Source organism: Gadus morhua, chromosome 19 (assembly GCF_902167405.1).
Source record: "Gadus morhua chromosome 19, gadMor3.0, whole genome shotgun sequence".
Taxonomy (NCBI): Eukaryota; Metazoa; Chordata; class Actinopteri; order Gadiformes; family Gadidae; genus Gadus; species Gadus morhua.
In genome coordinates this window covers 7,310,043-7,334,019 of record NC_044066.1, presented here as the reverse complement: position 1 = coordinate 7,334,019, position 23,977 = coordinate 7,310,043, and the positions used below count along the sequence as shown (strand labels likewise).

The 23,977-nt window shown below is 41.7% G+C and overlaps 3 protein-coding genes across 3 annotated transcripts; all 3 read left to right on the top strand.

The window, feature by feature from the left end:
* Window positions 1–27: 27 nt before the first annotated feature.
* On the top strand, window positions 28–5,657 carry LOC115532295 (bile salt-activated lipase). The gene is made up of 11 exons (XM_030341977.1): window positions 28–270; window positions 1,097–1,244; window positions 1,391–1,510; window positions 1,623–1,820; window positions 1,917–2,047; window positions 2,293–2,400; window positions 2,789–2,903; window positions 3,268–3,454; window positions 3,892–4,095; window positions 4,417–4,626; window positions 5,279–5,657. Exons 1-11 carry the CDS (start codon window positions 202–204, stop codon window positions 5,460–5,462), a joined length of 1,674 nt encoding a protein of 557 aa, XP_030197837.1. The 5' UTR covers window positions 28–201; the 3' UTR covers window positions 5,463–5,657.
* A 570-nt stretch (window positions 5,658–6,227) lies between these two features.
* On the top strand, window positions 6,228–11,394 carry LOC115532524 (bile salt-activated lipase). The gene is made up of 11 exons (XM_030342354.1): window positions 6,228–6,337; window positions 6,696–6,843; window positions 7,055–7,174; window positions 7,419–7,616; window positions 7,829–7,959; window positions 8,142–8,249; window positions 8,441–8,555; window positions 9,017–9,203; window positions 9,771–9,971; window positions 10,401–10,619; window positions 11,114–11,394. The coding sequence occupies exons 1-11, from the start codon at window positions 6,272–6,274 to the stop codon at window positions 11,292–11,294; spliced, it is 1,674 nt and encodes a 557-aa protein (XP_030198214.1). The 5' UTR covers window positions 6,228–6,271; the 3' UTR covers window positions 11,295–11,394.
* A 6,771-nt stretch (window positions 11,395–18,165) lies between these two features.
* Window positions 18,166–22,831, top strand: LOC115532598 (bile salt-activated lipase-like). Its single transcript, XM_030342465.1, has 11 exons — window positions 18,166–18,247; window positions 18,696–18,843; window positions 19,055–19,174; window positions 19,419–19,616; window positions 19,840–19,970; window positions 20,153–20,260; window positions 20,460–20,574; window positions 21,049–21,235; window positions 21,428–21,628; window positions 22,057–22,275; window positions 22,560–22,831. Exons 1-11 carry the CDS (start codon window positions 18,182–18,184, stop codon window positions 22,738–22,740), a joined length of 1,674 nt encoding a protein of 557 aa, XP_030198325.1. The 5' UTR covers window positions 18,166–18,181; the 3' UTR covers window positions 22,741–22,831.
* The last annotated feature ends 1,146 nt before the right edge of the window (window positions 22,832–23,977 follow it).

The window sequence follows — 23,977 nt, the reverse complement described above, 5'->3', positions numbered from 1 at the left end:
TTCCAGCAGAGGGATAGGCCCCGAGAGGCGGAGACTCCCCGGGTAACGTTGACGTCCGGTCCCCCTCGGTTTCACAGGTCTGTTGAGTCTTAAAAGTTTAATACTACTGGGAAATGGATAGGGTGGGAGGTGCGTCAGGCGGACAGTGTTTATAAGACCTAAGAATCACCTGCTAGGGGTTACATTTATTTCCCGATCGCGATGATGATGAAGACGCTGGGGGTGTTAGTTGTCGTAGCCCTTTCCTGGGGGGCGGCCTCGGCTGAGTCTGTGAGTTATGCACTTTCTTCATTATGAATTCATCATTTTACTTTCCTCATTTATACAGACCCTTTATCGCTGTAGGCATTAATATAATTACCATTAAACAGAAATATTCAGACTATGAACAGAAAATTATGTAGAAAGTGTTATTATTCCCCCGTGGATTTTACATTAAGATCAATACCTCTTATCAGATTTAATCATCCATCCAGGACTAGGTCTATAAATATCTGAGGGGCTGAGTCAGTGTGTGAATTTTTTATTTGATCTAGACAGCTGTATAAACCAGGGGGCGTTGCCTAGGAAGTGTAATGAACAATAAGGATGGAAAGCAGTGTTAACCCGGGTCTGTAGTCTCAAGATGTTTTTGTGAATTGAACATAAAAAATATACTGTTTTTGGAAAAGCACATTTAAGAGCGTATGCATGAACTAGAAACTTTTTCAAAATGTTGATATCAATCTTTTGATAACATACAAATGTAAATCGATTCCTTTAGGCCTACATATATTACGATTGGGTTGTTGTGTAATACCTGCATTTCAGCATAAGTTTACATCAATCCAGGTGATTGTGTCTACGTTGTAAAATAAATTAGATACGGTATCTACAAAAGAATAATAATAATCAAAAAAGATAATAATTCAGACAAGAATCCCAATGCAAAGACCTAAACAAGACTGCATACAATGTATACAGTTTGTTTGTACAATGTATATACATATTCCTTGCTTTAAGTATAGAAAAGTCCAAAATGGAACAAAGTGAGAACTTTCAAAATAAAAGTATAGTATTAAGTGATGCTCCTGACTGCTCTTGTCCTCCATGGCAGCTGGGAACTGTGTTCACAGAGGGAGGCCTGGTGGAGGGAACCAACATCCGCCTGGGATACCGTCGCCACATGGATGTCTTCAAGGGAGTTCCCTTCGCAGCTATACCTGGAAGGTTTGAGAAACCCAGGAGACACCCTGGATGGGAGGGTGAGCTTATTTTAGATATAATTTTAATTTCGTAAAACAAAACTGCTACATCTGGAATCTCTGTGTTTCCATTGATTATTTTATAGACACATTCACAGTGCTGTGATATTTGGTACGGCACCTAACTGTCTTGGATCTGTATTAAGGCGTTCTGAAGGCCACAGAGTTCATGAAGAGATGTCTGCAGCTGAATCTTCTCCAGACCGGCACTCGAGGCAGCGAAGACTGTCTCTATCTCAACATCTGGGTCCCTCACGGCAGAGAAGGTAATACACCTCCTAAAGCCCGCCACTAAGGGGACTTTTATTTTGAAGAGAAAAACACCATGATCTTTTAAATTGTTAAGAAATTGTGTTAATCTTTGTTTGGCCCCATCAGTGTCCACTGGACTGCCGGTTATGGTGTGGATCTATGGAGGGGGTTTCCTGGTTGGGGGCTCCATGGGGGCAAACTTCCTCGACAACTACCTGTACAGCGGGCAGGAGATCGCCGACAGGGGGGACGTGATCGTGGTCACCATAGGATACCGTGTGGGCGCCCTGGGCTACCTCAGCACTGGAGACTCAAGTCTGCCAGGTAGATCTCTTAGAGACACCAACTCTCCAAGTTTTCGTAATTTAGAAGATTTTATGATGAATTTAATAGGATGCTAATAATCACTTTTTACTGCAGGTAACTATGGTATGTGGGACCAGCAGGCTGCCATCGCCTGGGTCCACAGGAACATCCGCTCCTTCGGAGGAGACCCCGACAACGTCACCCTCTTCGGGGAGTCGGCTGGTGGAGCCAGTGTTAGCTTACAGGTCAGAGGTCAAGGAAGGTCTAGGAAATTAATCAGATAGAAATGTTGAACTCATGTCAGTACAGATGATGGGTTGGATCAGATTCAGATTCTAACATCTATGGTTTAAGTAATGATGTTTAATTCATAATTAAAAAATAATGTGAATAGCTTCTTATCGAAAGTGTTGCCAGAAAGGGAAAAGACCACCTAAATCACAGTTTATGGTCCATAACATTTTTCTCTATGTTCTGTGTGTGCGTATAGACTCTGAGTCCCCACAACAAGGGGCTCTTTAAACGGGCCATCTCCCAGAGTGGTGTTGCCCTGTGCCCTTGGGCAGTCAACAGAAACCCTCGCCCGGTAGCCGAGTCGGTAAGAATACAGACAACCGACGATAAAATTGTTCAGTGAAACGTTTTCCAGCTTCTTGGTTTGGGTCATGTGACTCAAATGAGCACGTTCAATCACATAATCATTCAAAAAGCAACCTCACTGGGCTGGACTAATTCTAACTAGTAGAGTGCTTGCGATGTATTGCTCTGCGTAACAAATTACTATTAACCAGGTGCTTTTTATATAGTTTGATCCAAAGCAACTTACAGTGAATGGCTTGTCATTAAACAACAGGTAGACTGCAGACTTTGGGGGATCAAACCCAGAAGCCTTTGGTTGAAAGTCAAACACCCTTACCTCTACAACACTATTCTTTCCCCCTGACAAAAACTATTACAGATGAATAGTATTACTCTTTCCCCTATAGGTGGCTCGGAAGGTCAATTGCCCTACTGATGAAACAATGGCGTCATGTCTGAAGATGACGGATCCGGTGGCCCTCACCATGGCTGGTAACATGCCCTATACCAGTTCCCCTGACAGTGAGTGTCCACATCGACTATCAACCGGATGTCTACCGCTGGGTTTTGTTAAAGCAGAGTTTACAAAATGTCTGCAGCTGCACACTACACATTGTAATGTAGTTGTGTTCAACTTTAAAGTGCACTCAATTAATATAATTGATCAAATATGTTCTGCATGAATCGGAAATGTATCTATTAATATATACTGCCGAGGTTCCTCCTGTTGCATCGTTTCTTACCTTTTCTGTAATTTTTAAAGGAAAAATAAATCAATAATTTTCACCAAAGTCCACCATTGTCATTGCAACCATGTCTGAGGTAATACATAAAGTGGGTCGGCCAAACATTATTTACAATGGCTCTCTCTTGTCCATTCGACCAGGTCCACTATTGAACAACCTGGTCCTGGCAGCCAGCATCGATGGGGACTTCCTCCCAGATGACCCCGGTAACTTGTTCAACAACACTGCTGACATCGATTACCTCGCTGGTGTCAACAACATGGACGGGCACCTCTTCACGGGACTGGACATTCCCTCAATCAACCGCCCGCTGGTGGACACCAAAGTGTGAGTATGGTCACCACATGTGCCTACATCTGGAGGTGGAACCAAGCTCGCAGGACCTCCGCCAGCGACAAGCTAATAGGACTCAAGCTATTCAAACTCAAGCTAGTAGGACTCAAGCTAGTTGGATTCAAGCTAGTAGGATTCAAGCTTGAGTGAGAGTTAGCCTGTTGTGGCAAAATATCGAATTTAACTTGAAGTTAGCAGTTATCAGAATGTGCATGGTATACAAGCTGATAAATGCTCAAAATGTATTGTGCATCAATACAAGATTATTCTTTTCAAGCTTCAATCATGTTAATGTTAAAATGATACAAGATATAAGACATGTAGAAAAGGCCACCCTGCAACCCACTAATGGATCACAGGCAACCCACAGTTTGATATAGAAGACAGTGAGATGGGTGGTAGGTCTCATCCCCAACATTGTGTCTCTGTAGGGAGGATTTGAGGGCCCTTCTGGGCGCCTACACCAAAGTCAAGGGGAAGGCGGGTCAGGAGGCTGCCTTCTCTCAGTACAGCACCGGCTGGGGAGCCAATCCTAGCAAGGAGACGGTCAAGAGGACGGTAGTGGACATCGGAACGGACTACATCTTCCTGATCCCCACCCAGTCTGCTCTCTATCTCCACGCCTCCCACGCCAAGTGAGCAAAACTATTTTTTTCATTCATTTTTATCTTATTTTTTATTTAACCTTTTTATTTTTTTTTCTTATTTACAATATTGATGGGCACCCCTCAAAGCTGGTGCTGGGGATGGTAGGGTGGGAAAGGGGTAGGGGTTGGGGATTGGTGTTGCTGACTATCCTTGATGCATTCTAGCACTCCTGGCCTCCTATAAGTTACAGAGTAATGCATGCTTGATGATGTAACCTGAGGAGCAAAACTTGAATACATTTAAATAAATAATTGTTTTTATGATTAGATGAAAACGAATTGTAAAGGACATCTCCTATTTTATTGTAGGTCTGGCCGTACCTACTCCTACCTGTTCTCAGAGCCCAACCGCCTGGGCGGTCTGGCTAAACCTTACCCCAGCTGGATGGGAGCAGACCATACTGACGACCTGCAGTTCGTGTTTGGGAAACCCTTCAGCAGTTGGCTGGGCTACTGGCCGAGCCACCGTAACCTTTCTGGCTACATGATTGCCTACTGGACCAACTTTGCCAAGACCGGGTAAAATCAATCAGAGTTTATGCTGTATGCTGGTTACAATTATTAATTGATTCATGTGTGTTTTCCTGTTACAGTAACAATATGCAAAACATTTTTTTAATGTTCTCTAAAAAGCACGTTCTTGTAGACAGCCTTATATACTTAATTTAGGGCTACAAGGATCTAGGTCAATCGCCCTGACTCTGCAGCAGCGTAGAGAAATCGAGTTCAATGTTTTTTCAGCAAGCCTTGCATTTTGAGGGTGGCTTGGAAAGTTTAGGGAGTGGGAGGGGTGAAAAGTGTTTTTCAACTGCAAAGTCAATTATCTTTATATTGATATTCTGTATATTTAGACATGATAATGATCATTTTATTTACAAAACATTCTAATACTACTTTAAATGCTGTCATTATAGAAGTATATTGTTCAGTGAGTGTTTCTGCCGTATGCTGATGATACAATAATTACGTCACAAATGTTCTTATTAAGTGTAACGTGAATTACAATTATATTGATGGAAAGTATATTAATAGAAAGTGACTTTCAATGGAGGTCAAATGTTTGATTTATATTTTAACATTAATATTATGCAGAAATGATGACTGCCTGCCATATCAGAATAAGTCCTTCAATGTTAATGAAACCTGCTTTTCTGATGGTGTTCCCGAACAGAGACCCCAATAAAGGACTGAAAGTGCCAACAACCTGGCCCAAGTTCACCACCAGCGGACACCAGTTTCTGGAGATCAACGCCAAAATGAACAAAGACAATGTGAGGCAGAAGATGAGAATGCGCTTTGTGCATTTCTGGACCAGTGTTCTCCCCAGTCTTCAGTCAGTGAAGATGTATGAGTAACCATTGTATCCCCTGTATTTCAAGTACTCCAATAATCAAGGTGTTTATGAAGATGATACTTTGATGGGATTTGATTGTATTTTGGAGGAAATAAAAATTAAGCAAAAATGTGTCTTAATGTTGTTGACAGGCCTGGCCTACTCTGTCCAATCATTCTTCATGGAAAAAATGCAAATAAAAATATTTTCCACAATTCTTTATTTCTCTCATCTATTATTTCCCTCATTTTGAAGGGAGTTTAAACTAAAAGGAAGCGTAGCTTCCTTGAGATAACTGAAAATGGATTATTTGCCTGCTGATATTAACACAGGGAAAATATTTTTTTCCGTGCACATTTTTTTAAAGATAAGCGCAGGTTGTTTTTGAAGGTTGAAGCGTTACCAATGAGATCACCTTTATGTACTCAGCCTTGATATGTCACAGAAGGGGGATGGGCTTTATGTTTATTTGCTTTTCCAACATCTTGCACTAGTCCAGCGTAGTTTAGCTGAAGCCAATACCTATGATAAGTCTCTTATCTTACAGTAGAAAGGGCCTGTGACTATATTTAGAACAAATATCAGGTTTAAATGAGGACTATGGGAAACATTTGTATTTAAATTAATAAGTATACCTGTTCAAACAAAGTCATTGTACATTATTGTAACTTTGATGTAATGGTATGGGGCGTGTGTATGTTTTATCAGCAGTGGAGGGGAAGGCCGACATTGGAAGGTCGGGTACAGTGATGATCTGTCAGGCGCACCAGGTGGGAGGGGTCTCCTGTATTTATACCACTAGTCCAGAACCACCAACCTCACTATTCAGACATGATGCGCGCACTCGGGCTATCGGTTGCCATTGGTCTCTTTTTGGAGATGGCCTCTGGGGCTTCTGTAAGTGTGTTTTTTGTATAATAATGATTTTCATTTACTTTAAACTTTAATTTGGGACTTTAGGTAAGTTAAGAATTTAAGGGCTATAGTTAATAATGTTTTTCAAATGATTTAATATTTCAAATATATCTTATCAAAAAAAAAATGTAAATGATAATACTAGAATACAAAAATATAGATTTGTATAAAGAAACTGAACCATAAAAAAATATTTTAGTATTAGTACAATAAAATGTGTTTCAATAGTTTTAAAAAATAAAATAAAAAAATAAATGTGTAATGAATTCGGATGACTACGTTGTTTCAAAATAAAAGCATATTAAGTGAGGTTCCTAACTGCCTTTTTTCTCCGTTGCAGCTGGGTACCGTGTACACCGAGGGAGGCCTGGTGGAGGGCAAAAACATCCGCCTGGGATACAAACACCACATGGACGTTTTCAAGGGAATTCCCTTTGCCGGAATGCCCGGAAGGTTCGAAAAACCAGAGCGACACCCTGGATGGGACGGTGGGTAAAAAATATTAAACTTTGGAATTCAGGGAGCTGTGGAGAAAATATGCATCTATAAGACAAGGGGTCAGCTAAAAGACAATGTAACATTATTCGGCTTAAGTTGAGTTTAAACTTTAGTTCCCCTCAGATTTTGAAGTTGGAATTATTTTGTGTGGACTCTTAATTTTCTGCATGTATCTTACATTTAACCTTCATTCTTTCCCAGGAATCCTTAAGGCCTTTGAATATCGGCCGAGGTGCCTTCAGTTGAACCTTATCATGACTTCCACCCGTGGTAGCGAGGACTGCCTTTATCTCAACATCTGGGTCCCTCATCATCGTTCAGGTTAGGACTGATATTATTAGAAGGGGATCGTTCATGCTCAGCTATTTCTCGTATAAAAGCACTGTTGGACCATGGACACCATTGCTCCTTTATGGAGTTGCATATTCTGGACCAATGTAGAACTCATAGCTTAACGGTTTCCCTTTAAGTCGGTTTCTTACTCAAGATGTATTGTTTTTTCTCATGTCGGAAATCAAACTCTCAACTCTCGATGTGATCTTGATTTGCTCTCGTATTTTCTTAGTGTCCACTAAGCTCCCAGTCATGGTGTGGATCTATGGAGGGGCTTTCCTGTGGGGGGGCTCCATGGGGGCCAACTTCCTGAACAACTACCTGTACAGCGGGCAGGAGATAGCGGACAGGGGGGACGTGATCGTGGTCACTGTCGCATACCGCCTGGGCCCCCTGGGATTCCTCAGCACTGGAGACTCTGGCATGCCTGGTAAATGACCGTTGATTCAGGGAACACATACATCAGTATGAAAAGCTTCACCGGTTTGATTCAATATGTTAAAATAGACAAAATACTACTAGTAGCCTACAAGGTATCGCCATTCGGTGGCCAAAAGACCACGCAACTGACATTTGTTTTTTGCTGTGTCAGCAATTATTCTGAACTGAAACACCTTAATGGGGCCATGACGTTGTTCCCAGGTAACTACGGTCTGTGGGACCAGCAGGCTGCCATCGCCTGGGTCAGCAGGAACATCCGCTCCTTCGGAGGAGACCCCGATAACATCACTGTCTTCGGGGAGTCAGCTGGGTCAGCCAGTGTTAGCTTCCAGGTGAGGAAAGATTCCCCCCTGGATGTGTGACCAACGCTACAAACAAATCTCAAATACTATGGGAGTTTCAGTGGTGTTCAACATGATCAATGTTGCCCAAAACATCCAGGGTTCTGAATTGTAAAATGTTTCTAACTTGTCATCGGTTATTGTGTTTGTGTGTGTGTCTGTACCACAACAAGACTATCACTCCCCATAACAAAGGGCTGTTCAAAAGAGCTATCTCTCAGAGTGGTACGGCCCTTTGTCCCTGGGCCGTCAACAGAAACCCGCGGAGGCTTGCAGAAGAGGTATTGATCAGAACTTCCTTCAAGTGCCTTGGAAAGCACTATATAAATGCATTGATAAAACTATATTATTTATTATTAAGTGGACCGTTTCAAATAAATCCCACTTTTATTAAACATCATACTTTCTGATCCAGTTTTGGACCGACTGAAAGTACTGCTAATTACAGTTGGTCATTCTCTCTTCCCTCCAGGTAGCTCTGAAAGTGAACTGCCCCACCGATGACAGGATGGCAGCCTGTCTTAAGATGACTGACCCGGTGTCCCTCACAATGGCAGGAACCATCCCAATCACTAGCTCCCCTGATTGTAAGTCCATTAGCAGAGCAGTTATACCCCTTGCCTGAGCTAAACACTAAGCTTCTCAGAGATCAACCTTTTGGCTAGGGTGTAGGTGTAGTAGCATTGATTCTATACCTAAGAAAGATGTATACCTAAGCGAGATGCCTGATCAAAACTTTGCGGTCTGTAACATCAACTCTGTTTCCCGAGAAAAAATCATGGAAAAGTTGAACCATTGAATCATTGTTCAGGGATTTGCCCCTTCTAAATTGGACCGAGGACTTTCATGCTCCAGCTTTTCTGTGATTACCCGGCAGGAACTGGGTTAATTTCTCCACAACACATGGATGAAGTGGACCATAGATACACTCTTCCACTCACAGTGGGTTGGATCTAGAATCTCAACTCTGTCACCCACGCACTAATGCACAAGGAATGTGCCACTGTCTATCTGGTTAAAAGTGTGGTATTGTGTCCATCTACACCAGCCCCTTTGGTGTTTAACCTGGTCCTGGCAGCCACCATTGACGGAGACTTCCTCCCCGATGAGCCAAGTACCTTGTTCCACAACGCTGCTGACATCGACTACATCGCTGGTGCGAATGATATGGACGGACACCTCTTCACGGGATTGGACGTGCCCACCATCAACAGCCACCTGTTACACACGCCTGTGTAAGTTCTGGTCATTCATGTAAAACTGTGACATACTAAAAAGAGAAAATGTTCCCAATCGTGAGCTGAATTCTCTACTTGGTTGGACTTCCAATAGATCTTTATTTATTCTTCAGATATCTCAGGGCAGCTCCTCAGGGTTTTACTTTATCTTTTTTCTTTTTACTAATCTATACTTGCTTTCTAATTTTCTTGGTTTGATTCCATACACCTGTTCTTACCTGTACCTTTCATGTTTTTCCGAGGCAGGTTAGCTTCAGCATTTCTGACATCTTCTGGTTAATTTGGCCTTTCTCTCCCTGAAGTTGAATAAATAACAGTGTTTTCATACAAATTAAACTATTACTATGATGACTACTATTCTCTAATTATGTACCAATTAATAATTTTATTAATCAACCAAAATAGTTTACTTCTGCAAAAAATCTGCAATTAATATGTTTTAGACTTGCGCCCTAAAGCTTTAAGACTTTACTTGGACTTGCGTCCAAAATACTTGAGACTTGACTTGGACTTTGTAGTGCACACATGGATCATTTTGGAAACAACCAATGTTTCTCTCCACAGGAATGATGTGAAAAGACTCCTGGGCTCTTACACTAGGGAGAAAGGCCTGGCCGGTATGGAGAGTGGATTCCTCACCTACAGCTCCACCTGGGGAACAAACCCCGACCAGGAGACCATCAAGAAAACTGTGGTGGAGATCGGGACAGACTACATCTTTCTGATTCCCACCCAGGCAGCCCTCTATCTTCATGCCAATGCCACGTAAGAGAACATGCAAGCACATCCCATTTCAATAATTGTATTCAAATGTTTGTCGATAACATAAAATGTATTCTTTTACCATCTTATACTTTTATTTTCCATTTCTCTTGTGTTTAAGGCCAGCTGGTTTGGCTATATAAATAAGCTTGCCCTTGTCTTTTAAGTAAATGCTTCATGTGCAGAAACAACCTAAAAGATAGTCCTACTGTTTGATGCATTAATGTTGTCGAAAGCTAAGGTAGAGCTAGCTAAGATGCTAATAGTTAAAGCTATATGCGTGTGTGTATATAAGAGCTTGTTCCTTTCATTGTTAGAGACTGCTTGTCAGGACTTCTATAAGGTGCAATCAAGCTCTACTGTCCTCAGTGTCCTCATCTGTTGCATTGGTAACCATTCTTCTCGGTTCTCCTCGGTTTCGTCCCACTAAAGAATTGGCAGAAGCGGCCGGACATACTCCTACCTGTTCTCCCAGCCCAACCGCATGGGGGGTCTGGTGCTGCCCTACCCCAGCTGGATGGGAGCGGACCACGCTGACGACCTGCAGTATGTGTTCGGGAAGCCCCTCACCTCGCCACTGGGGTACTGGCCCAGCCACAGGGACGTCTCCCGCTACCTCATCCACTACTGGACCAACTTCGCCAAGTCTGGGTAAAAAAACGATCTGCTGAACGATGATGACCCAAGTCAGCGATAAACTTTTTTTTTTACTTAATTTATAATATTCACAAAAAATAAATGTGCTTCGCACAATCAAAAATACTTCTCATATTTTAAAATCTACAAAAACAATAAAATGCTATTCAATGTTATGCATTGGATTCAACTATGACTACAATAACACGTAATATCTTAACTCTATTCTTATTTTATATAAAATAGCTTGCTTTACACCAGACAATCAATCAGAATCCCCCTTTCCTTATCCATTGTTTAAAAACAGAGCACAGCATACCCATGCATCTTCTACACACCAACAGCCGAGTGTTTTTTTTTGTCTCTGTGCTGTGCCCAAAGGCAAGGTGTATTCGTCAACTAATTGGAGACCTTTTACGAAACTTGTAATGAATTCCAATGAGCCATGCCCTTTTCCAACTGTCTTTGTTTGTTGCCATGCTAACATGCTATTTTGTTTCCCTCCTCAGTGACCCCAACAGGGGTCTGGACGTGCCAGCGACCTGGCCCCGTTTCGACAGTAACAGCCACCAGTACCTAGAGATCAACTCCGAGATGAACCGCGGCTATGTGAGGCAGAGGCTGAGGATGCGCTATGTCCATTTCTGGGGCAATATTCTCCCCCAACTGTCGCTGCTCAAATTCTTATGAAGAAAGACACTGGCGTCTTGAAGCCATGACTCAAAATCATCAAAACCATCCCGTTCGTAATTCGTAATTAAAAAGTTAATAAATCATTGCTATATTTTTATTCATTTTGTGGCTTATTTTGAACATTGTTTCTCGTCTAACACATAAATGTACACACAAAGTACGACAGAGTCATGATACTTCAACTATCATGAACACCCACTACTATATTGATAACTACAGTCATTTAACTGCTACCTGCTGAACACAAACCTGGGAACCAGACAAATCAGAAAGCTCATGTTTTATTTGCTCTGGCCAGGGTTTGCTGTAACCCTAGGTTTTCCGTTCCAAAAGGATCACGGTATGTTAGTTGCTATAGAAACATATGCTCTGAATCAAACCTGGTCGGAGCAGGTTTTGCGCAGGTTAAGTTTGAAACATAACCCGGTTTTGGGTATTTAAACCCGCGTTCACCGCAGATTTCATGTGTTCACAACGGCATGCCCTTTTGATGAGAGAACTGCTGATATCGGAGCGCAAATTATACTTGCAATCCACCGTGAGCAATTGATAAGACCACGCCTCGACATCTTGGCATATCAAATGACTTTTTGCTGGAGTGGAGAGATAGGCCTATAGATTCTCGCACAAATCTTTAATATATTTAAATAGCCTTACATAGCCAACACTACCAATCGAGGACCTGGCCTCAGTTCACTCCAGACTATTTGCGTAGCCCTCCGTTTTTTGCAAATGGTAGTTTTATCTATAGCTATAAAATGTTGGAGATGCTGAGCACATCTCAGTCCTTTCAGATGACCCATCCAAGATTTGTGTCAGCCTCGATACAAAGAGCAATGTTGTCTGAGTACTATGCCGAGAGGCACTTACAACACAAAGTATAAAATAGTCCTAACGGACTTGCATCCACTGGAGAATGTTTGATCGTTACACGCACTAATCCATCTTGATCTGTGAAGTTGATGAATTGTCACTTTTAGGTTTTCTACCCAGTTACCAAAAAAAGAAACATTTGGAATAGTATGCGCTGTGGCAAGCACATGGTTTGCATGTGTTACTTCGAAGGCAAAAAAAATCTAAAATACAAGAAAACACAAAAACCTACGGTACATTCAAACAGTGGGGCATGGCCCCTGACTCTCTGAGGAGGTAGGTACCTCCAGGTACCCCCTCCATGCCAGGGCGCCCTGAATTTATGTTTATTGACAGCTCCTCCACCGGGGTCAGGACAATTTGAGGGCAAGATCCAGTCAGCCGACTGTCGGCCTTCTCACGGAAGCCTTCGAAGTACATATTTTTTTAGAAGAAAGGGGTTATGTGGTAGGATCTTTAAGAATGCTTAACTGGGATATTTATATATTCATGGCTCAAATATTAAGGATCATGCTTTTGACGTGTAACAAACGCATTTACGCGGTCAGCGATCCGCTGCCAGGCTTTGGTTCTCCGGGTTGCAGAGGCTTTAGCGTTCCCTTTTCTTGTGATAATGTCCTTCTCCTCGTCATAGCTCTCCAGGAGAACCTGAAGTTATTTCATTGAAATAAGCGGCCCGTTTCGCCATTTCGATCAGGGTTTCCATGGTCCATACATCACGTCTTTTTAGGTTTGGCGTGGACGCGCACAACCAGTGGTGGGCAGAGTAGCTAAAAATTGTACTCAAGTAAAAGTACTGTTACTTTAAGATTAGAATTACTCAAGTAGAAGTAAAAGTACTCGTAAAAATAATTACTCAAGTAAGAGTAAAAAAGTATGCAGTGAAAAGACTACTCAAGTACTCAAGAGTACAAGTACTGAGTTTCTCCGAATTATTTTTTAAATAAACAGAGCAACACAAACGGTACAAAATAGACACCAACAAAATATAAAACAGCAATGTTCAAATAAAGATAATGTAAATAACATCCTTTTAAATTAAATAAATAAGGTCTTTAAAAAAAAAAAGTATAACCCTTGAACTAAAACAATAACAAATTAAATCTTTGCAAAATTAAATACATCAACGTGTGTGTGTGTGTGTGTGTGTGTGTGTGTGTGTGTGTGTGTGTGTGTGTGTGTGTGTGTGTGTGTGTGTGTGTGTGTGTGTGTGTGTGTGTGTGTGTGTGTGTGTGTGTGTGTTTGTGTGTCACTCTGTTCGAGCCTGCATGAGAGTTCAATGTTGTCATTAACTGTAACGTCTTTCTGACCAATCGCAGTTCAAGGCCGACCTGGGCTGTGCCACTTCGGGAGGGGGCGCTCAGTTACTCCTCTAGACAAAACCGAATTGGTTGCGAGTCGATGTTGACCCGGCGCCCCCCGTTAACGGGCCACAGGGAATTTTCCCAACTCTCCCGATTACCACTCTGCGTTGTGCGTGCGTGCGTGCCTGTGTGTGTGTGCAGGCGTTATTCAATTGCCTCTCGGCCGCTTGTACCCGCGATCTCGTCCTTTCGGCCATCTCCCAACCCTCATGACCATAGGTGAGGATAGGAACGAAGATCGACCGGTAGATCGAGAGCTTTGCCTTGCGACTCAGCTCTCTTTTCGTAACAACGGTGCGGTAAAGCGAACGCAATACCGCCCCCGCTGCTCCGATTCTCCGGCCAATCTCACGCTCCATAGTACCCTCACTCGCGAACAAGACCCCGAGGTACTTGAACTCCTTCACTTGGGCTAAGGAATATTCACGTGATAGAAATAGATCTCGCATGTAATAAAAGAAAAGATCTAAAAAAAACAAAGTAACGACCGTCACGTAGCCAAATGGAACGGCGTAAAAGTACCGTTCTTTCTTCAAATATTTACTCAAGTAAAAGTAAAAGTATGTTGCAATAAAACTACTCCTAAAATTACAATTTATCCAAAAGGTTACTCAAGTATTTGTAACGGAGTAAATGTAGCGCGTTCCTACCCACCTCTGCGCACAACCCTGTGTTAACCAACCCCGAGTTGATTGAACTAATGCATAACCGCTGCTGTGGAACCGAAAACTCTGGGTTAGTCGGCACAGGGTAAATCAACCTAGAGTTCAACGTTAACTCAGTGTTTGTTAAACCTCCGTTCGTGGAACACCCCTCTGGCCCAGCTTGGGCCAATAACAACTGTCTTTAATAGAGACAACGGCGACAAGTTTTGATTTGTCGTGCCACACTTTCGCCGTGGACAGGTGAGCGCGTTCACGAGGATTTGTGCAGCGACAAATTCGCTCGAGTTGAGGCGAATTTCGCGCGATGACAGCCAATCAGCTTTCAACAGCGTGGCCACTGAGTGACATATGTAACGTAACAGCCAATCAGCGTTCAACCGTCAAACTCAGTGCAGTGCAGTCCGGGGTGAACTGCAGCATGGAGGAGAAAGTGATTGTTGCCGTTTGCGACTCCCGGAGCTCTATATATAATATAATATATAATTCTATATATAATATCACGGCCAAAAACTCTGTGAGCCATGACCCACGCTACTCTGCCTCTTATTGGCTAATACTCGCTGCCTTTACTGATTCGATTGTTGAATAATTTGAATGATGATGTTCAATCATCATATGATATTTATATATATTGATATTATATATATATAACGAGATGATTGATGTGGAAGAGAATGATGTGCGTTTTTTTTAATCTAAGGTGAAATATGAACAAGGATGCATTGTCAAATTCAGATCTGAAGTATTTTATTTAAATAAATGTTTAAAAAATTACTGAAACACCATGTTTGCCTCATCTATATTTTACATTCATGCAGGCTGCCTGTGTGACCAGTAATACCTACAAGCTGCTCCTAATCAAGTCATGTTAATTTTATAATAGTGGCCCACTCTGGCCCATGCTATGTGTTGCAAATCAGCTGTTCAAAGTCAGTTTACAAAATAAATTACTGCCCAGCCAAGTGAGAGAATAGGTGTCATTCCAGGAATAAGGAAAAGTTCACTCAAAATGCATAGTTGTCTGTCACTAGTCTGTGGGGGAGTATTGGTTTAGTAATTTCATAATCCTACCTCCCTGAGATCAAGTAGCAGAAATTATGTGACAATGAGCAAATACTACTGAAGGATTTTTGGGTAAACTAAAGTAGAGTAGTCTCACATGTCACTGTTTCTAAAACAGGGCGTTTTTCTGGGCTGCGTTAAAAAAGCGCAAACATTTAGAGTATACCCACTTCTCCAGGGACCACTACACCACTGCCGTCCTCTGTTCCAGCTAGGCGTTGTGGAAACAGAAGGAGGCAGTGTTCAGGGAACTAATGTCCGCCTTGGGCTTCTCCGCTCTACTATTGATTGCCTACTGGACCAACTTTGCCAAGACCGGGTAAAATCAATCAGAGTTTATGCTGTATGCTGGTTACAATTATTAATTGATTCATGTGTGTTTTCCTGTTATAGTAACAACACTGGAAAAAGCCTTCTGTTGAACCAATTAAAAAAACATAACTTGAGCCAATGACAAATATATAGCTTGCCTCAAACAATATTTCCTATGTTCATAAAAAAACAAAATAATACAACTTGGCACCAAGTATAATTCTATTCTTTGAATGAAGTTAATACATTTAAATCGTATGTTAAATCCTAAACAAAAAAATATTGATTCACTCCAACAATTGTTTCTCATTTAAGAAATATCTATCAGAAATAATTTGTTTTATCCAATCAAAAAGATTACAATTTAATCAAACAATTGTTTCTCATTTAAACATGAACATTTTTAAACATAACATATTTTTGTATACATCAACATCATCATTTTTTCCCGCTCGGCTCTCGCCAATTCATGGCCTTCGGGGGCGTCTGTCTAGTTTCGACATCGCATCGCGACATCAGTCAGGGTTAGGTGCTTTGTCAAAGACATCTCGAGACTCTGCTTGGTGAAGCCGGGGATCGAACCAACAACCTTCAGGTTACCAGCCAACCCGCTCTACCACCTGAGCTACTGCCGCCACAGTATACAGTATATATTAACAATCTAAATGGCAGAGTTAGACCTACTCCAGACCTCCCTCCAGACACAGACAGACTGTCCTAGCTCACAGAACCAGTGAGTCATCGTCACTCTGGTCAAGGCTAGTGCTTTCACCTCAAAAAGTCGCCAAAAGTCACCAATGGCAGCTGAAAAAGAAGCTAGATTTGTCGCTTGTCGCTGTTTTGAAAAAAAGTCGCCAAAGGCGTCTGAACAGTAGCTAAATATAGCGACAAAATCGCTAAGTTGGCAACACTGCGGTTTGGTCCAGCAGTCGTAAGCGTCTTTGTATTTAATGCGCATGCGCAGGCTTGTACGTAACCTTGAAATTGTACATTTGTCTGAACAAATATTTCTAAATTGAGCTCCTAATCAAATATAACAGTGTTTTAGGAAGAAAACAAAAAAAAATTATTTGGATTGAATGACAAAATTATTAATCAGTTGAATACACAACCTTAAAATTTTACATTTGTCAAAATGGATATTTCTTAATTGAGCTCCTAATTAAAAATACCTATATTTCACAGTATTTTGAAATAAAAAAAAGTTATTTTAAAAATAAAACAAAAAATGTTTATTTGAATTGAATTACAAAATAATAATCAGATGAAGTACGGCTTAAAACCCTTTTTCCAGTGAAAATGCTAAACATTTTTTTAATGTTCTCTAAAAAGCACGTTCTTGTAGACAGCCTTATATACTTAAATTAGGGCTACAAGGATCTAGGTCAATCGCCCTGACTCTGCAGCAGCGTAGAGAAATCGAGTTCTAGGTTTTTTCAGCAAGCCTTGCATTTTGAGGGGTGGCTTGGAAAGTTTAGGGAGTGGGAGGGGTGACTTTCAATGGAGGTCAAATGTTTGATTTATATTTTAACATTAATATTATGCAGAAATTATGACTGCCTGCCATATCAGAATAATTCCTTCAATGTTAATGAAACCTGCTTTTCTGATGGTGTTCCCGAACAGAGACCCCAATAAAGGACTGAAAGTGCCAACAACCTGGCCCAAGTTCACCACCAGCGGACACCAGTTTCTGGAGATCAACGCCAAAATGAACCAAGACAACGTGAGGCAGAAGATGAGAATGCGCTTTGTGCATTTCTGGACCAGTGTTCTCCCCAGTCAGTGAAGATGTATGAGTAACCATTGTATCCCCTGTATTGCAAGTACTCCAATAATCAAGGTGTTTATGAAGATGATACTTTGATGGGATTTGATTGTATTTGAGGAAATAAAAATTAAGCAAAAATGTGTCATAATGTTGTTGACAGGCCTGGCCTACTCTGCCCAATCATTCTTCATGGAAAAAATGCAAATAAAAATATTTTTCCACAATTCTTTATTTCTCTCATCTATTATTTCCATCATTTTGAAGGGAGTTTAAACTAAAAGGAAGCATAGCTTCCTTGAGATTACTGAAAATGGATTATTTGCCTGCTGATATTAACACAGGGAAAATATTTTTTTCTGTGCACATTTTTTTTAAAGATAAGCGCAGGTTGTTTTTGAAGGTAAGCGTTACCAATGAGGTCACCTTTATGTACTCAGCCTTGATATGTCACAGAAGGGGGATGGGCTTTATGTTTATTTGCTCTTCCAACATCTTACACTAGTCCAGCGTAGTTTAGCTGAGGCCAATACCTATGATAAGTCTCTTATCTTACAGTGGAAAGGGCTTGTGACCATATCTAGAACAAATATCAGGTTTAAATGAGGACTATGGGAAACATTTGTATTTAAATTAATAAGTATACCTATTCAAAAAGTCATTGTACATAATTGTAACTTTGATGTAATAGTATGGGGCGTGTGTATGTTTTATCAGCAGTGGAGGAGAAGGCCGACGTTGGAAGGTCGGGTCCAGTGATGATCTGTCAGGCGCACCCATTGGGAGGGGTCTCCTGTATTTATACCACTAGTCCAGAACCACCAACCTCACTATTCAGACATGATGCGCGCACTCTGGCTTTTGGTTGCCATTGGTCTCCTTTTGGAGATGGCCTCTGGGGCTTCTGTAAGTGTTTTTTGTATAATAATGATAATAGTAATCCATGCAAATGTCCATATTCAGCATGCTATTTTCGTTTTACGATTTTCATTTACTTTAAACTTTAATTTGGGACTTTAGGTAAGTTAAGACTTTAAGGGCTATAGTTAATAATGATGTTTTTCAAATGATTTAATATTTCAAATATATCTTATGAAAAAAAAAATTGTAAATGATAATACTAGGTGAAACTACAAAAATATAGATTTGTATAAAGAAACTGAACCATAAAAAAATATTTAAAAAGAGTGAAATAAAATGTGTTTTAATAGTTTTTAAAAATAAAATAAAAATAAATTAAGTTGTCAACAGTCAGTTATCTGAAAGATTAATAAATTCGGATGACTACGTTGTTTCAAAATAAAAGCATACTATTAAGTGAGGTTCCTAACTGCCTTTTTTCTCTCCGTTGCAGCTGGGTACCGTGTACACCGAGGGAGGCCTGGTGAAGGGCAAAAACATCCGCCTGGGATACAAACACCACATGGACGTTTTCAAGGGAATTCCCTTTGCCGGAATGCCCGGAAGGTTCGAAAAACCAGAGCGACACCCTGGATGGGACGGTGGGTAAAAAATATTAAACTTTGGAATTCAGGGAGCTGTGGAGAAAATATGCATCTATAAGACAAGGGGTCAGCTAAAAGACAATGCAACATTATTCGGCTTAAGTTGAGTTTAAACTTTAGTTCCCCTCGGAATTTGAAATTGGAATTACTTTGTGTGGACTCTTAATTTTCTGCATGCATCTTACATTTAACCTTCATTCTTTCCCAGGAATCCTTAAGGCCTTTGAATATCGGCCGAGGTGCCTTCAGTTGAACCTTATCATGACTTCCACCCGTGGTAGCGAGGACTGCCTTTATCTCAACATCTGGGTCCCTCATCATCGTTCAGGTTAGGACTGATATTATTAGAAGGGGATCGTTCATGCTCAGCTATTTCTCATATAAAAGTACTGTTGGACAACGGACACCATTGCTCCTTTATGGAGTTGCATATTCTGGACCAATGTAGAACTCATAGCTTAACGTTTTCCCTTTAAGTCGGTTTCTTACTCAAGATGTATTGTTTTTTCTCATGTCGGAAATCAAACTCTCAACTCTCGAAGTGATTTTGATTTGCTCTCGTATTTTCTTAGTGTCCACTAATCTCCCAGTCATGGTGTGGATCTATGGAGGGGCTTTCCTGGTGGGGGGCTCCATGGGGGCCAACTTCCTGAACAACTACCTGTACAGCGGGCAGGAGATAGCGGACAGGGGGGACGTGATCGTGGTCACTGTCGCATACCGCCTGGGCCCCCTGGGATTCCTCAGCACTGGAGACTCTGGCATGCCTGGTAAATGACCGTTGATTTAGGGAACACATACATCAGTATGAAAAGCTTCACCGGTTTAATTAAATAATATGTTAAAATAGACAAAATACTACTAGTAGCCTACAAGGTATCGCCATTCGGTGGCCAAAAGACCACGCAACTGACATTTGTTCTGATGTTTTTTGCTGTGTCAGCAATTATTCTGAACTGAAACACCTTAATGGGGCCATGACGTTGTTCCCAGGTAACTACGGTCTGTGGGACCAGCAGGCTGCCATCGCCTGGGTCAGCAGGAACATCCGCTCCTTCGGAGGAGACCCCGATAACATCACTGTCTTCGGGGAGTCGGCTGGTGGAGCCAGTGTTAGCTTCCAGGTGAGGAAAGATTCCCCCCTGGATGTGTGACCAACGCTACAAACAAATCTCAAATACCATGGGAGTTTCAGTGGTGTTCAACATGATCAATGTTGCCCAAAACATCCAGGGTTCTGAATTGTAAAATGTTTCTAACTTGTCATCGGTTATTGTGTTTGTGTGTGTGTCTGTACCACAACAAGACTATCACTCCCCATAACAAAGGGCTGTTCAAAAGAGCCATCTCTCAGAGTGGTACGGCCTTTTGTCCCTGGGCCGTCAACAGAAACCCGCGGAGGTCTGCAGAAGAGGTATTGATCAGAACTTCAGAACTTCCTTCAAGTGCCTTGGAAAGCACTATATAAATGCATTGATAAAACTATATTATTTATTATTAAGTGGACTGTTTCAAATAAATCCCACTTTTATTAAACATCATACTTTCTGATCAAGTTTTGGACCGACTGAAAGTACTGCTAATTACAGTTGGTCATTCTCTCTTCCCTCCAGGTAGCTCTGAAAGTGAACTGCCCCACCGATGACAGGATGGCAGCCTGTCTTAAGATGACTGACCCGGTGTCCCTCACAATGGCAGGAACCATCTCATTCTCTAGCTCGCCTGATTGTAAGTCCATTAGCAGAGCAGTTATACCCCTTGCCTGAGCTAAACACTAAGCTTCTCAGAGATCAACCTTTTGGCTAGGGTGTAGGTGTAGTAGCATTGATTCTATACCTAAGCAAGATGTATACCTAAGCAAAATGCCTGATCAAAACCTTGCGGTCTGCAACATCAACTCTGTTTCCCGAGAAAAAATCATGGAAAAGTCGGACCATTGAATCATTGGTCAGGGATTTGCCCCTTCTAAATTGGACCGAGGAATTTCATGCTCCAGCTTTTCTGTGATTACCCGGCAGGATGAGTTAATGAGTTAATTTCTCCACAACACATGGATGAAGTGGACCATAGATACACTCTTCCACTCACAGTGGGTTGGATCTAGAATATCCTCTGAACAACTCCGTCACCCACGCCATATGCACAAGGAATGTACCACTGTCTATCTGGTTAAAAGAGTGGTATTGTGTCCATCTACACCAGCCCCTTTGGTGTTTAACCTGGTCCTGGCAGCCACCATTGACGGAGACTTCCTCCCCGATGAGCCAAGTACCTTGTTCCACAACGCTGCTGACATCGACTACATCGCTGGTGTGAATGATATGGACGGACACTTCTTCGAGGGATTGGACGTGCCCACCATCAACAGCCACCTGTTACACACGCCTGTGTAAGTTCTGGTCATTCATGTAAAACTGACATACTAAAAAAAGAGTAAATGTTCCCAATCGTGAGCTGAAAAAAAAAAAAGAAAATGCAATTAATATGTTTTGGACTTGCGCCCTAAAGCTTCAAGACTTTACTTGGACTTTGTAGTGCACACATGGATCATTTTGGAAACAACCAATGTTTCTCTCCACAGGAATGATGTGAAAAGACTCCTGGGCTCTTACACTAAGGAGAAAGGCCTGGCCGGTATGGAGAGTGGATTCCTCACCTACAGCTCCACCTGGGGAACAAACCCCGACCAGGAGACCATCAAGAAAACTGTGGTGGAGATCGGGACAGACTACATCTTTCTGATTCCCACCCAGGCAGCCCTCTATCTTCATGCCAATGCCACGTAAGAGAACATGCAAGCACATCCCATTTCAATAATTGTATTCAAATGTTTGTCGATAACATAAAATGTATTCTTTTACCATCTTATACTTTCATTTTCTATTTCTCTTGTGTTTAAGGCCAGCTGGTTTGGCTAAATAAATAAGCTTGCCTTGTCTTTTAAGCAAATGCTTCATGTGCAGAAACAACCTAAAAGATAGTCCTACTGTTTGATGAATTAATGTTGTCGAAAGCTAAGGTAGAGCTAGCTAAGATGCTAATAGTTAAAGCTATATGCGTGTGTGTATATAAGAGCTTGTTCCTTTCATTATTAGAGACTGCTTGTCGGGACTTCTATAAGGTGCAATCAAGCTCTACTGTCCTCAGTGTCCTCATCTGTTGCATTGGTAACCATTCTTCTCGGTTCTCCTCGGTTTCGTCCCACTAAAGAATTGGCAGAAGCGGCCGGACGTACTCCTACCTGTTCTCCCAGCCCAACCGCATGGGGGGTCTGGTGCTGCCCTACCCCAGCTGGATGGGAGCGGACCACGCTGACGACCTGCAGTATGTGTTCGGGAAGCCCCTCAGCTCGCCACTGGGGTACTGGCCCAGCCACAGGGACGTCTCCCGCTACCTCATTCACTACTGGACCAACTTCGCCAAGTCTGGGTAAAAAAACGATCTGCTGAACGATGATGACCCAAGTCAGCGATAAACTTTCAAGTCAGCGATAAACTTGAAAGGCTTTTTTTTAATTTTTCCTTTATTTATAAAATACACAAAAAATGAATGTGCTTCGCACAATCACCTTGCCTTTGCCCAAAGGCAAGGTGTATTCGTCAACTCATTGGAGACCTTTTACAAAACTTGTAATGAATTCCAATGACCCATGCCCTTTTCCAACTGTCTTTGTTTGTTGCCATGCTAACATGCTATTTTGTTTCCCTCCTCAGTGACCCCAACAGGGGTCTGGACGTGCCAGCGACCTGGCCCCGTTTCGACAGTAACAGCCACCAGTACCTAGAGATCAACTCCAAGATGAACCCCGGCTATGTGAGGCAGAGGCTGAGGATGCGCTATGTCCATTTCTGGGGCAATATTCTCCCCCAACTGTCGCTGCTCAAATTCTTATGAAGAAAGACGCTGGCGTCTTGAAGCCATGAAACAAAATCATCAAAACCATCCCGTTCAAATAAATTTGTAATAAATGATTACTATATTTTAATTCATTTTGTGGCTTATTTTCAACATTGTTTCTCGTCTAACACATAAATGTACACACAAAGTATGACAGATTCACGATATTTAAAATATCATGAACACCCACTACTATATTGCTAACACTGTCATTTAACTGCTACCTTCTGAATAGAAACCTGGGAACCAGACGAATCAGAAAGCTCATGTGTTATTTGCTCTGGCCTGTGCGTCTGGCCTCCCTCCTGTTCAGACACATTTCCAGCACACCTGGACCCGCTTGGGCCAATAACGACTAGGGATCGACCGATATATCGGTCGGCCGATATTATCGGCCGATATTCGCGTTTTTTTACGTGTATCGGTATCGGCCGATACGCGGCCGATTTTCGCCGATTTTTTTTTTTTTTTTTTTTTTTTTTTTTTTTAACTTGTTCTACCTCACCTGTTTTTACTATTTGTTAAATATAGTTTTTTATATTGAAGTTCAATAAATGTTCCTTTTTTTTAATTGAGACTTGTAACATTTGTTATCAGTGTCATTTTTATGATTGAGGGAGCAAAAAAAAAAAAAAAAAAAAAAAAAAAAAAAAGTAGTATCGGCTCTAAATATCGGTATCGCCGTATCGGCGTATCGGCTAAGGCTGATGAAAAAATATCGGTATCGTATCGGCCCTAAAAAATCCGTATCGGTCGATCCCTAATAACGACTGTCTCTAAATCTCAGCGCGTTTGATACAATGACTGGAAAACTTAAAGGGGTAGTTGGGAATTTTGGACATAGGGCCTGATTCCAAAGTTAGCCTTGGTGTTCTTCATCATTGGAGACAGTTTAACACATTTCATTCAGTCCTTCTAGTTTCAGAGTTTGCTCGTGCTAGGCTAGCGCATGGCAACGGGCAATACTAGCCTGCTAATAAAACAGTCTTACCCACTCCACAGTACACCCGAGGTAAATCTATTATGTGGCCAGAATATAGATGTAAATGTCTGTGCTGATAGAATAATGTTAGAAATAAAACTAACCTTGCATCGCATGAATCATCGCATTTTGAGGGACTACTTTCTCAGCAGAAGCGAAATTTAACCTAGGTGTCAGTCCGCCGCTGCCGTAGCCTACTACCAGAAATATAAGACTGCTGCTGAGACACAGCAAGTCCCTCAAAATGCAATG

What these genes read in the sequence shown, in the direction of transcription:
- LOC115532598 (XM_030342465.1), top strand. Translation starts at nt 18,182, where the DNA reads ATGATGCGCGCACTCTGGCTTTTGGTTGCCATTGGTCTCCTTTTGGAG. An exon ending in CGCGGAGGTCTGCAGAAGAG is followed by an intron (nt 20,261 to 20,459) that starts GTATTGATCAGA and finishes TCTTCCCTCCAG; the next exon opens with GTAGCTCTGAAAGTGAACTG. An exon ending in TATCTTCATGCCAATGCCAC is followed by an intron (nt 21,629 to 22,056) that starts GTAAGAGAACAT and finishes GTCCCACTAAAG; the next exon opens with AATTGGCAGAAGCGGCCGGA.
- LOC115532524 (XM_030342354.1), top strand. Translation starts at nt 6,272, where the DNA reads ATGATGCGCGCACTCGGGCTATCGGTTGCCATTGGTCTCTTTTTGGAG. An exon ending in AGATGGCCTCTGGGGCTTCT is followed by an intron (nt 6,338 to 6,695) that starts GTAAGTGTGTTT and finishes TCTCCGTTGCAG; the next exon opens with CTGGGTACCGTGTACACCGA. An exon ending in CGCGGAGGCTTGCAGAAGAG is followed by an intron (nt 8,250 to 8,440) that starts GTATTGATCAGA and finishes TCTTCCCTCCAG; the next exon opens with GTAGCTCTGAAAGTGAACTG.
- LOC115532295 (XM_030341977.1), top strand. Translation starts at nt 202, where the DNA reads ATGATGATGAAGACGCTGGGGGTGTTAGTTGTCGTAGCCCTTTCCTGG. An exon ending in CTCGCCCGGTAGCCGAGTCG is followed by an intron (nt 2,401 to 2,788) that starts GTAAGAATACAG and finishes TTTCCCCTATAG; the next exon opens with GTGGCTCGGAAGGTCAATTG. An exon ending in CTCCACGCCTCCCACGCCAA is followed by an intron (nt 4,096 to 4,416) that starts GTGAGCAAAACT and finishes ATTTTATTGTAG; the next exon opens with GTCTGGCCGTACCTACTCCT.